Source organism: Cotesia glomerata, linkage group LG6, assembly GCF_020080835.1.
Source record: "Cotesia glomerata isolate CgM1 linkage group LG6, MPM_Cglom_v2.3, whole genome shotgun sequence".
In the NCBI taxonomy this organism is placed as follows: Eukaryota; Metazoa; Arthropoda; class Insecta; order Hymenoptera; family Braconidae; genus Cotesia; species Cotesia glomerata.
In genome coordinates, this window is record NC_058163.1 from 20,486,494 (window position 1) to 20,500,413 (window position 13,920).

Consider the following 13,920-nt stretch of genomic DNA (forward strand, 5'->3'; position numbering starts at 1 on the left):
TTCTCGCTTTGCTCTCACGGAGTTCAACGGAACTATCTCTGTCGTACTCCCAACAGCAGAGCAATTGCAGTTTCGATTGGTTTCACGAAACGAATGAAATTTTTGAAAAAAACGCTTTGTGGTGAAATATTTTATTAAATTATCTATTATCTCTAAAAACTTTTTTTCACAATTTCCATTCGTTTCGCTAAGCCGATTGAAACTGCAATCACTGATCTCGGCTGTTAATGAGCTTTAATTTCAATTCATTGCTAGTAATCACATCCAGCCCATCTCCTAAAATTCTTACGCGACGTCTGCAAATAATAATAAAAAAATAATATTCATTTCATAAGTTATAAGTATAAAAACGCTTCAAACAATCATAAATACCCAATAATGACGAACATACTTCAAGCATGTTGAATTAACGTGCAATAATTAGCTTTGAACGCAACAAACGCCCACGTAAACACTGACAACGCTGCAAAGTGATGTATATGAATATAAAATGCATATTCTTGTGCATCTACCCCGTACATTTCAGCAAAAACGAAAAATCTTTCTCTTGTTTCGTTCAACGGCGACGTTATATCGAGAATAATGGGCGCCAGTGTTGTCAGCGCATAAACCGCAGGTTGGGAACAATAAAGAACTTGAAAAAAAAAATTATGTCTTTAAAATTAACAAAATAATTTATTTAACATAATTAATAATTTTAATAATTAAATACTTACGATAATAAGTATACATTGCATCGCCACACGGAAAAAAGTAAACTGTAATAAATAACAGTCGATTTATAATAAGTATAATGATCAACTGCTAAAAATTACCATTTCAAACAGTAAAATCGTAATTTTACTATTCACATTGTAATATTTACAATTTAAACGTTACAATTTACTCTTTACATGGAAGAAAATACTATTTCAAACAGTAATATTCGCTAGGTAAATGTCTAAAATGTTAAAGTATAATAATTAAGAATTCAGACTTTAATATTTATCATTTCGTACTTAAAAAATGATGTTATGATATGTAAAAAGTATAAAATAAAGTTAGTAAATTTTTAATACAAGCAACGTCAATATTTACAAAGAAAAATGGTTAATTTTAAACGCTACGCTAAAAGTCAACCTGTAATTATTGACTTGCTTAGACTGGTAAAATGTATATTTTGAAAGTATAATTTTTACTGTTTGAAATGTTAAATTCTCCCAGAGTGAGACCCCTTTCTCTTTCATCTAAGTTCCCCTTCTCTTCATAATATGGACTATTTATTGAAATGGCATTTTTTACTGTTTGAAACTGTAATTTTTAAAGATTAAAGAGTCGTTATTTACTATAGTGAAAACTACTAATCACTTATTTTGGATATTAAATTATAAACTGTGGCTTTTATACTTTCTACATTAAGTTCTGTAATATTTACATTTTTGCCACCCCGATGTCCGTTTTACTGTTTGAAATTATAAAAACTAACCGGAATCCGAGTGAATATTACAGTTTACTTTTTTCCGTGCATGTTTACGGCCATCGCTACGCAACAATTCAATTTCTATTTTGTCCAATAAATCAGACTCCCAGCAGTTTTTGACTATCAGCAATAAACGTTTTGTCTGAAAAAAAAAATGAGTATTTAATTTAAAAAATACAATTTAATCAATACTCATTATTTGCCTTATTTAGATTGACGTGGTTACTCGTAACTGAGACTTGTATAATAACCGCGACGTAAAGGATAACCGGTAAAACGGTGAGTGTCATCATCAAATCCCCGGCGACGTAAAATAGCCTGATAATTTCAAGGATCATGATACTTTCGACGAAAGAAAAGACCATGCATCTGAGAAGGATGCCATAAAGAGGTCGTTGAAAGGGCCATGCTCCGCTTGCCACTAAATGCATTTTCGTGGAACGCCAGAAAGCTTCGTCAAAGACATTCATGTCTTTCTTCTATTGAATTTAATACAATGTTCTTCTATTTTCGACCCGTCAGAAAGTCTTTGATACAATTGTTGGTAAGTTGTTAACAAGACCGTTTACACGGAAAAAAGTAAACTGTAATATTCACTCGGATTCCGGTTAGTTTTTATAATTTCAAACAGTAAAGCGGACATCGGGGTGGCAAAAATGTAAATATTACAGAACTTAATGTAGAAAGTATAAAAGCCACAGTTTATAATTTAATATCCAAAATAAGTGATTAGTAGTTTTCACTATAGTAAATAACGACTCTTTCATCTTTAAAAATTACAGTTTCAAACAGTAAAAAATGCCATTTCAATAAATAGTCCATATTATGAAGAGAAGGGGAACTTAGATGAAAGAGAAAGGGGTCTCACTCTGGGAGAATTTAACATTTCAAACAGTAAAAATTATACTTTCAAAATATACATTTTACCAATCTAAGCAAGTCAATAATTACAGTTTGACTTTTAGCGTTGCGTTTAAAATTAACCATTTTACTTTGTAAATATTGACGTTGCTTGTATTAAAAATTTACTAACTTTATTTTATACTTTTTACATATCATAACATCATTTTTTAGGTACGAAATGATAAATATTAAAGTCTGAATTCTTAATAATTATACTTTAACATTTTAGACATTTACCTAGCGAATATTACTGTTTGAAATAGTATTTTCTTCCATGTAAAGAGTAAATTGTAACGTTTAAATTGTAAATATTACAATGTGAATAGTAAAATTACGATTTTACTGTTTGAAATGGTAATTTTTAGCAGTTGATCATTACTTATTATAAATCGACTGTTATTTATTACAGTTTACTTTTTTCCGTGTAGCTTAGCTCAAACGGCTGATATTTTAAACGAGTTACTTTAAGACAAACGGAGTATTTAGTTTGTTCCGCGAATCCATTAGAGTATTACCGAGCTTAAAACTAAAAAATCGATATCCTTTCTTCACAGTTTTATGCGTTTGTCATTCGTACTCCAGTCCTCGTTAGGACAAGTTGTCTTCTGTGATACAAACCCTCAGAAGAAATCGATATCAATTCGCTAGTACATTCTCTTTATTCTATTATTCGCACACTTAATAAAGATTTTAGCTGTATTTTATTTTTAATAAATAAAATTTTTACCGTAAAATTTTTTTCATTTGATAAATGCAAAAAATTTTTTTATCTTGGCAGTAATAATTTTATTTAATTATATAATTCTATCAGTCACAAATTAGGCACATTTGGTAAATTATTATAAATGACTGTTTTTTTTTTTTTTTTTTTTTTTTTAATTAGAAACCTAAAAGCATACTACTCTATTTAATAATTTATGATTAGATGATTTATATTACTGAAGTGATGTAAGAACAGTGAAGTAAGAAAATGAAGTTTTTGCAACGGTTGTAAAATTTTCAAGCGACATTATGTACAACTTGCCAGCTGTTATCTTTGATACTAGTTTACTTCTCATCATTAGCAGAATTATCATCGGTTTCATGTCCCTGGAAAATTTATACAACTCAGCTCGGCAACTGTAATTAGAAAATTTATAAATTATTTCGTTATTTTTATATATTATGTAAATATTAGCATGTAGTTACATTGATTCGTGGACATACTCGCTGAAGTTAATCAACCTTTGCCCGAAGTAACTTAAAAAAAATAGGTGAGCTACGTGACCAAAAAAGTAACTAATGCACTGAATTCTTCCTTCAATTCCGTCTATCAAAACTACAAACTAAATCGGCTAATTAATTTTATTATTAAAATGAAGATTATGAAATGCTGATTCAATAAAAAATGATCTTTATGTAATTAATTATAGTATTTTATAAATTTTAATCATATTTTTGTTTTAGCTTTTCAGAATAAATCTTACTGCTCACAGAAGATCAAATTTGCGGAAGAATTCATTTTTGTTATTCTGACAAGGTATAAAATTAATAAATCAAAGAAGAAAAAAAACTACAAATTCATGGATTTTATTTTATAAAAATAAATATTTTTTTTTTAGAAATTTTTGGACTGTATTGATACGATAGAAGGAACTAAAAATTGTAAGTAAATTAAAAGTAATATTAACTTAATTAATGATCATTTTTTATTAAAATAATGATCAGCATTTCATAAAAAAAATACAAACCCGGAAACCGATAGCGCTCAATCCCAGCACAAGAATTCCAAGAATTACTAATAAATAGTTTGTATAATGTTCTTCTAAAAGTCTAACAAATCTAAAAAAAATTAAAATAATAATAATAATGAATAAAAAAATTAAATATAACTTACTCTAGAACATTTTTATGCATCTTGATGCAAATAATTATATTCTTGACATCGCTAGTAGTTTTAAAAGATTTGCGATTTTTATTTGAGCTTCCATCAGCTCTCAAATTTTGTAAACGCCGTCTAATGTAATTTTATTTTATTAAAAGTAAATAATTAATTTAAAAATAGTGAAGAAATTAATATAAAATATAGTTATACCCAATGATAGTAAACATACTGCAAGCGTGCTGGATGAAAGCCGAATAAAGAGAGTCAGTACCAATGAAGGTAATAGCAATCAACGGAGAAACTATGTAAGAATGTATGTAAATAAATGTCAAATTTTTTTCAGGTTCGACAAAGTATTCTGCTTGATATAGGAAAATTCTCGCTCGTGATTCATTCAAAGGCAAAATAATATCAAGAGCGACGGGAATTAATGGCATTAATTCGTAAGAAATAGTCGAGCTGTAAAGAATGACTAGAAATTTTTTATTAATAATTTGAATAATTAATTTTTTATCAATAATTTAAATAATTAATTTTATTAATAACAATTAATACTCACTGAAGTATAAACTCATAAATTCTTTGTGTCTTCGGCCGTCATTTCTCAAAAATTCAATCTCTGATTCGTCTAATAAACCAGACTCCCAATCGCTTTTTATTCTCAGCAACAAATTTTTTATTTTATTGAGATTGATATGAACATTGAGAATTTTAACTTGGGTTATTGAGTGCAAAACTAAGATGGGAATGCACTCTAAAGTAAGCTTCAAGTCACCCGAGACTTCAACCAATTTAATTATCTGTAAAATAAAAAATTTTGTAGACAAAATAAATATTTATATATTTTTTTGGCAGAAATTTTCACCTCAGAAATGTACAAGCTTTCGAACAAGAAACAAACGACTGTTCTTATTATTATTCTTGTAATGTAAGACTGAAAGGGCCAAGCACCGATCACAGAAAGATGGATCCTGGTCGCTCGCCAGTATAAATCATCAAACAAATTCATCGTGAAATGAAAATGAAAATGAAACACAATGCAACTTTATTTCTGCTTTCATTGTCCGCTCAACTACTATTTCATACTTTATTTATAGAAAGAATTTTTATGTGAGGTCTTTATGGGACATAAAGACCTTTGTGAAGATGTAAAAGCTGCTTTAATTTCAAATGTACATATTTAATATGCTTTTAAGGCAGTCACGCGAGTTGGGCTACACTCTTAATCGATATTATTGCAGACTTACCGTATTTCTTCCTGGTCATTTCAACTCCAACTTCCTTGCCGTCAACTTCTATGATTTTGAGTGTTAAATATTTTTTTTTTTTATAATAAAGATTTTAAATTATTAACATGCAAATATGTTTTGTGAATAAATTCATTCAATTTTTTAAAGTGTTAATTTATAAATCTATATAAATAAAAATAAAATGCCGCATGTATGTCCACGCATCACTTGAGAACGGCTGGACCGATTGAGCTAAATTTTTTTTCGTTATCTTCAGAATTGTAAGGAGAAGGTTTGTATGTAAAAAAATTTTTAAAAAATCTACCCTCAAAGGGGATTGCGGGGGCGTTAACAATGAATTATTCCCGTTTTGAACTATAGCTCCTATAGTTCCCAAATTTGGTAGGAATCTTTTGTAAGAGATATAGAAATAATCTATGAACTAATTTTACGATAGCTCGCTCCACAGGGGGTTGCGGGGGTGCATTTAACTCAAATTGTAGATCCTACAGATGGAAAATTTAGGTGGAGTCTTCCATATGTGATGCGGAAATGATCTACGAGCGGATTTTACAACCCACCCCCAATAAGGATTACGGGGGTGGGTGTTAGAATGTTAAGTTTTTGTTTTCAAACTGTAACTTCTACAGACTCCAAATTTAATAGGAATCTTCGTGTATGATGTTAAGTTCAGCTAAGAGTAGATTTTATCAAATTCTAATCTCAAAAGGGATTGCGGGGGCGTTAGCCATGAAAATTTCTCATTTCCAATCGATAGTTTTTATGGACTCAAAGTTTTGTTGGAATCTTTTATTTACAATGTAGACATCATCTCGAATAGGATCTTACGAAATTCTTTCCCCGCAAAGGAGTTCGGAAGTGATAATTGTCAAAAAATTCATACTCTTTAAATACAGTTCCTACAGATATAAAATTTAAAGAATCTCAAGAGATACAGGAAATCACAGGGATGGCCTTCAAGGTCAACCGATTTAAATATTTTTCTTAGTCAATGATTAGATTTCAACCAAAAACGAATTTCGTGATAATTCAATTGATATGTAGGTTGTGTCAGAGTGGTGAGTAGAATGTAAAAAATATTTTTGTACATAAACTAGGACTTTTTGAGACATGAAATTAAGGACATATCTATTAAACTTCAATAACATTTAATAAAAACTTCCTTACAACAATCATCTTTTTGACAGGGGGGAAAAAGTCATTGTAAGGTTTTCAAAACTTAACATGACATGTAGTTATTCAGTCATCGGACTAAGAACTTTATACATGTTATTTTTGCTAATCACATAACTAATTAATTGATTTTATCATTGCGGAAATGTAGCGGTTGAAAATGAATGCATTTTTCAAACACTTGATTATTAATTTCAAGCCGATTAATAAAATCTATTATCAGTTTGTCAGCGCGTAAGAACTTTTTTATTGTTGTTTCAAAATACCAAGGAGAAGACGACCTGACTAAGGTCATGCCAGTTAATGAGATGTGGGACAAGCTATCTCACGTTCAAACCGCACTGACGATCATAAATAAATCGCCAGGCCAGTCGTTGAAAATTTGCGGAATCAAATCGGAATTTCCCTGTTTCGTGCATGGGTAATTATACGTCCTGTGTTCGTGAATCGGAAAACCATGATCTTTATATATTTACGCACCGCAGAAAAAGATAAAAAATGTAGTCCATCAAAAAGCTTTAAATTGATTAAGTGTATAACTATATTGCATTGAATGTAAATAAGAATTTTGTATTAAATTTTGACTATACTTTTCACAAATATATGTAGGTGATACGAAGTTCACCGGGTCGTCTAGTAATAAATAATTCTATTAATTTAATTTTATTAATTTAAGGTAGTACCCTCGCCAGAGTCGTTTTCTTAGGATTTTTTTTTAACTTCGGCAGATTAATATTCATATAATTCTGCGTCGATTGGCGCAATTTGAAAATTTTTGACCATTTAGTTTCAGAGATATTTAATTTCAAAGTTTGAGTTTTGAACGCTCTTTTACATTGCGGTATACGGGATATCGAAAAGTTTACCTACAAACATTTTTATATCTCAGAAACTTTTCTTAGGATTCTTTTAAAAAACTAGAGTAACATTAACTAACAACTAAACAATTTTTTAAAAATAATTTCATTGATAATTACCACACAGTTTCAGAGATATTTATTAATAAGTAATGAAAAATTTACCAGACTTTAGCCGAGGAGGGGATACGTTAATAAAACTGTGGCAACAACGCAAGTTTTGTGAGCCGCGAAAAAAATATGAGACGCGCATGCGCTGAAAAATTTGAAAAGTTTAATTTACTTTAAGTGTAACATTATAGTTATTAATTTTATTTATTTAAAAAAAAAGTAACAATGATTATTTTATGAAAATAAGTATTTTTCTATATTTATAAAAATTCAAAAAGTTAATAAGTTGAATATAAAAATATATATTCATCTTTCATAAGTTATAAAAATAATAGTCAGATGAAATAATAAAAAAAATACTAAAATTTAAAATCCGTAAATACATCAACATAAAAAATTCAATTACTGATTTTTCTGAAAAAAAAAAAACAATATTGTCAATTATTTTTTTTCTATTTGTTATTTGCATATTTGCTAGTGATTTCTGTCGTTTTTCAAGGTTTTTTTTTTATGAATCGTTCTTTATAAGTCAATTTTTCAGACATTGTAATTATATTTCCGAATAAATGTATGTAAATAAATAAATAAACGCATGTGTCAAAACAGAGGTTAATCTACAGTTAGTCCAAAACACTACAGTATAACCACTATAAAATATCTTAACGCTCACGCAGTGTTGCCAGACTTTTCAAACGATCAGTTTCTCGTTTGTGATTGGCTAAAATAAGTACATAAACAGCAAAAAGTTTTAGGCTTGTCAATAATGACTAAAGTATATGTACCATACACTCTAGCACAAACTTTTGACGACGGAAGTCGCGAGGGTACTACCTTAAGAATTTATTTTATCAAATTTTACAATTTTTTTTTTTTTTTTCAATATTCTTATGAGAATTATCCAAATATAATTTAATTTTTTTCTCTATTTACTTAAATTTTATTTATTTAGATATAAATTTCATATTGCACGCCTCATAAGCGAAGCGTTAGTGCTTTACTCTCGCCATGTCAAAAAAAAGCAGATTTCTCGAAATTGAAATTGATTTTTTGTTACTTATATCGCACTTAATAATACTAAAGTTAACCGAAGTTTTTAATTTTTTGTTTTTTTTTCATTTATTAAATTATAACTAAATAATGTTTTAAAAAAATTACACGTAATTTTTTTAATTTTTTACAAATGAATTTTTTTTTTATTTTTTTGTAATAATTTTTTCGATGGCAAACTTAATGAGCCAACTAAGTCCTGAGTAAACTTAGTAAAATATGTATAGTATAGTAGATAGATATATGTATAGCAAGGAATGCTTTGACTATACTTAGGCTAACTAAGTTTACTCAGGACTTAGTTCGGCTGAACACGCTCAATTTTCATTCGCACTTACAGGATAATATGAGTGCACTTATATCAAGTCAAATAATCTGTCAGGCACATAAAATATATTTCAATAACAATTATTTTTTTTAACATAGAAAATAATAACATTAAAAATAATATTTCCTGAACGTGCGTGTGTCTGTGTTTATGGATTCGTGTATGTAGCAGGAAAATTGGTCGAAAAAATTATCGTAAAGGAACCATTTTTTTTTATCATCTAAAGTAACACACTGCAGACATTCTCAATTAATATAAGCGTTTAATTCACTGTCGTTTAATTATTATTTATAAAAAACTAAAATATGACTGTGTATTTGTATATTTATATATACATTTTATTATAATAATTTTTTTCCTGATCTTAATATTATGGCGCCACTAAACCATATCAGAGTTTTCTATTTTTTATTATTTTGTTTTTTGTATATTATTTTAATCAATTTTATTGTAAAAAATGAGATTATGAGATAAAACGTAAACTGACAAAACTGTCAAACACTTTTGAAAATTCGTTAAAACTCGTTATTTTCCGATAATCTCCGTCCACCATCGGTCCTAGTCGGCAACCGCGGAAAACTCCGGCTGAAATGCAGATAGACATAGCGCCAAAAACCAGAATGAGCTCTAACTCTTAACAATATAACAAAGAAACTGATAAAATAAATAAACAAGTATCTCACCACATGTCAATATCAATAATTACTAATTAATCATAACTAAATTATTAACTTATTTAAATTTATTATATTAAGGTAAGCTCTAATAATATCAACAAAATTACCAAGAATAATACATTTGAGGTTAAATAGAATTACTTATTGTTATTTTCAGTTAAAAATGTCAGGAACTCGAACAGTCTCATGTGGCCTTAATTTCGCAGCGGCACCAGATTTGCATAGTTGCTTAGAGACTGCTCAACAATCTGGGTAATTTATTATTATTATTATAATTTATAATTTTATTGTTAAATAATTATCAAGTACTTATTTAAATAAAATTTTATTTATTCATATGAGATTAAAATTGACAGTCACTATCATTTTTTTATTTTTTTTAACAAAAAAATTTGTTCCAAAAAATTATTTAAAAAAAATTGCATTTTTTTTTTTTTTTTTTTTTTTCATTTCTACATGTCAATTTTTTTTTGCCATAATTTGTTTGTTAAAATTATTAAATATCTGCTAAATCTGTATTATTAAGAGAATAAGAAAAATGTTGTGTCCATGATTGTCATATGACAAAATCGGTTTTTTTAGTGAAATTTAGTATCATTGCAAAGATCTTGACTTGAATTTGTGTCTTCAAGGTTTCATATCATTCTCACCGATAGTCAATTTATTACGATAAATATTTTGGCTGCATTCGAAAATACTCTATCTCTAGATACATGATTAAGAAATAACCTTGTATCTAGTGAACTATTGACATTTTTAAAGATATAAATTCACCCCGACATTACACTCATCGAGACCTTTCATTTGAGTACCCACATCAATTTTTCATATATTTATATATATTATATATATGAATATATGAAAAATATATCAAAATGCATTTAGGTATATCGGGATGAGCTTATATATTTAAAAACGTCAATAGTTAAAAAAGTACAGTGCAATTTAACAAAAGTCATTATTTAATAAAGCAAAATTTTATAGTGACAGTCACATAGTGACAGTCACATAGTGACTGCAAGGTTGCTAGTAAATTTTAATTCATTTATGATAATTAAACAGGTATGAATATATATGTGTACCCCTCGTGCATCCTCAATTGAAGCGTGAGTTTATCTCAGGACCAGCCAAGAACCGTCATGAAGCATTTACCCGCGCTGACATGGTACTTAACTCTTCAGGTAATTTCCCCCAAGTTTGATTGTCATCTTCAATCTCTAAAAAATAATTATTGACGTATTTTTTCAACACCTAGACTGGAACGCGCTGATAGTCGGAAAGCTGTCTCCATACATAAACGTGGACTCCCCGGTGCAACACGTCCGGGAGAATAGCGAGGCGATGCTGGCCCAAGAACTGTCACTGGCCTCCCACCTTAGCATCCCAGCAATAACTTTCAAATTGCAGGGCGGTATCGACAAGAATGTCAATTTGGCGTGTATCATCAACGACAAGGTCGTCTCGGTGTCCAACACCCAAATCTGGGTGCAAATCCCCATGGAGAATCCGCTCAAGCAGAAGATATCTTATCGCAACGACGAGGAAGTAGTTTGCGAGAGTCCTTGGGAGTGGTGGAACGAGTTTAGGTTCATCTGTGACTTTGATAAGAAAATTGGAGTCGCTCTGATTGTCAGCCACGATTTGCCAGAGGAAGATGAGGTAATTTATTTTAACATAAAATTTTTTAGGACTTATGTATTTTTTAAAAATTAATTTATACTCTTGTTAGATCAACCGATGGCTTGGAGAACCGATAAAATGTTTGATACTTCCAACAACTCTATTCATAACTAACAAAAAAGGCTACCCAGTTCTGGGACGTGCTCACCAAACTCTAATCCAAAGATTCAGCCCTCTGAATGTCCAGTTCTTGTTGACCGGAGCTAACCGGTACTCGGACTTGGCGCTGTACTTTAACTACCTGGACCACGTCTGGAAAAAAGGCTTCCAGGTTCACGGGCCACTTCAGCGTTACGGTCGTGGGTACGAAGATTACCTCCAGTTTCCTCTCCAGCCGCTGATGGACAACCTTGAGTCGGGAACCTACGAAGTCTTTGAAAAGGATCCTGTTAAGTATTCAGAGTACCAGCGAGCGATTCATCGCGCTATCACTGCTAAAACTCAGAATGAAAGTCTTGATACTACCCTGTAAGTTCTGATTTTTTTTTATCTAATTTAGATTTCAATATATGTTATTATTTTTTTATATTTTGCAGAGTTATAATGGTCGTAGGAGCTGGACGTGGCCCCTTGGTGCGCGCGACTCTCCATGCTGCTGACATGGCCAAAGTCAATGTAAGAGTTTATGCAGTGGAAAAAAATCCAAATGCTATTTTGACGTTACACGCCTTGAAAAATGATGTTTTTGGTCCTCGGGTGACGATTGTCTCCTCCGACATGAGACAATGGGAAGCGCCTGAAAAAGCAGATATTATTGTTTCTGAATTATTGGGATCTTTTGGAGACAATGAATTGTCACCAGAGTGTTTGGATGGCGCTCAGAAATTTTTAAAAGGTATTATACAGTTATAATTTTATTTTCAAGTACAATAATTTTTCTGACCCTTGAGGCTTTTAATCACACTCTAGTCCATAGGCTGTAAAACACTAGTCGTATTTATCTAAACACTAACGTATAGATAATCCACAACTGCTGACAGTACAACGTACACAGCTGCACAGTTTTTATTAATTTTGGCAACTTAAAGTACTTTTTATAATTTTCATTACTTAATTGTTGTCGTTATTGAGAGTGGGTGTAATGGTATATAGTAGAGTGTACTAGTTGTTACTCGCCCGCTCTGCTGGGCGCTTTATAGAATTGCATTTTTAGATCTAGACTTGAAATTTAATTAGAGTATTGTTTTGACTTGCACAGATTCTCAATTCTATCGAATTAGCATGCATCTTTTATCCATGTAATTATTCTAGCTAATATTCATTGTAACTTTCAATGTGCAATCATTATAACATTCCCGTGTCTTTCTTACAAAAATGAATAATAATTGTTATGAAAAAAAAAATTTTTAACGAGCATTGAAAGTTTCAGTTAAAGAAATTGCAAGTCTCATAAGTGAAGAAATCTGCCTAGTATGCAAACATAATTAATAGAATAAAAAAATTTATTTTAAACAAATGACAATCGAATAGAATAAATTTAGTTACAATAAAAATTCATTATTTCTAAGTCAAAAAAATATAGGTTCCGGATAAGTAATCACCACCATATCATATACTAAAACCTCTTCAGAAACACGCTGGATTTTATGGTATAAGTATTACTCCGATCGGTTCAGTAGTTTTCGCAGTATAACCGAACAAAAAAACCGGCTCTTCATTTATTAGTATAGATTATTGTATAGAAAACAAGCTAAACCAACCAAAGTCAAGTTATTTCGACGCTTTAAGGAGTTTGTCGTTAAATCGAGTAACGTTATATAGAGTTTACACTGTAATTTATAATAATTTAAATTAATTTTTAGATGATGGTGTCAGTATTCCGCAATCTTACACTTCATATATTGGTCCAGTACAGTCATCAAAAATTTACAATGAGCTAAAACAATGTTACGATAAGGACAAACATCCTTTGGCTCATTTCGAGACTCTTTACGTTGTTTACTTGCACAACAAGTATCAGATTGATAAAGAACAACCTTTGTTTACTTTTAATCATCCTAATAAAGGTATTTTTAATTCTTACAATTATTATTATTATTATTTTTGTTGTTGTTGTTGTTGTTATTTAATTTTATTTTATTTTTAGATGAAGTAATAAATAATTCACGATACGAAAAAAAGACATTTACTGCAGAGCAAAATTCAGTTTTGCATGGCTTCGTTGGATACTTTGACGTTGTCTTGTATGAAAGTATTACTCTGAGTATCGTTCCGGAAACTCACAGCCCGGGAATGTTGAGCTGGTTCCCCATTTTCTTCCCTGTAAAGGTAAGAATTTTTTTTTCCGATTTTTTACAGTTTAAATAATAAAATTTTATTTTAGGAACCAATTCCAGTAAAAGCTAAAGAAAAAATAGAGGTTTCTTTCTGGAGGAAATGCAGCTCAAGGAACGTGTGGTACGAGTGGTGCATTACCAAGCCCAAATGTTTAGGAATTCACAACCCAAATGGACGTTCCTACACCATCGGACTTTAAAATAACTCTTCATTCCGTTTAAAAGTTATTTTTAATGTGTTACTTTTTCAAATATTTTTTTTTATTAAAAAAAAAGTGTTAAAGTATTTTCAAGA

General features: G+C 30.0%; 3 protein-coding genes and 1 long non-coding RNA gene across 4 annotated transcripts; 2 read left to right on the plus strand and 2 right to left on the minus strand.

The window, feature by feature from the left end:
• Positions 1-137: 137 nt before the first annotated feature.
• Positions 138-2,021, minus strand: LOC123266827. Its single transcript, XM_044731271.1, has 5 exons — positions 1,663-2,021; positions 1,507-1,601; positions 717-742; positions 373-634; positions 138-296 (listed from the first exon to the last, which is right to left on the minus strand). Exons 1-4 carry the CDS (start codon positions 1,927-1,929, stop codon positions 393-395), a joined length of 630 nt encoding a protein of 209 aa, XP_044587206.1. The 5' UTR covers positions 1,930-2,021; the 3' UTR covers positions 138-296; positions 373-392.
• A 1,215-nt stretch (positions 2,022-3,236) lies between these two features.
• On the minus strand, positions 3,237-5,258 carry LOC123266825 (odorant receptor 13a-like). Its single transcript, XM_044731269.1, has 7 exons — positions 5,092-5,258; positions 4,786-5,026; positions 4,437-4,698; positions 4,239-4,358; positions 4,093-4,183; positions 3,551-3,687; positions 3,237-3,481 (listed from the first exon to the last, which is right to left on the minus strand). Exons 1-7 carry the CDS (start codon positions 5,233-5,235, stop codon positions 3,298-3,300), a joined length of 1,179 nt encoding a protein of 392 aa, XP_044587204.1. The 5' UTR covers positions 5,236-5,258; the 3' UTR covers positions 3,237-3,297.
• LOC123266831 lies at positions 4,357-4,696 on the plus strand. Its single transcript, XR_006509868.1, has 2 exons — positions 4,357-4,505; positions 4,570-4,696. It is a non-coding gene; the product is annotated as an uncharacterized LOC123266831 (long non-coding RNA).
• Positions 5,259-9,570: 4,312 nt separating the features above from the next.
• Positions 9,571-13,872, plus strand: LOC123267144 (protein arginine N-methyltransferase 5). The gene is made up of 9 exons (XM_044731675.1): positions 9,571-9,747; positions 9,827-9,921; positions 10,732-10,850; positions 10,925-11,328; positions 11,399-11,817; positions 11,886-12,184; positions 13,152-13,355; positions 13,436-13,617; positions 13,673-13,872. Exons 2-9 carry the CDS (start codon positions 9,833-9,835, stop codon positions 13,823-13,825), a joined length of 1,869 nt encoding a protein of 622 aa, XP_044587610.1. The 5' UTR covers positions 9,571-9,747; positions 9,827-9,832; the 3' UTR covers positions 13,826-13,872.
• The last annotated feature ends 48 nt before the right edge of the window (positions 13,873-13,920 follow it).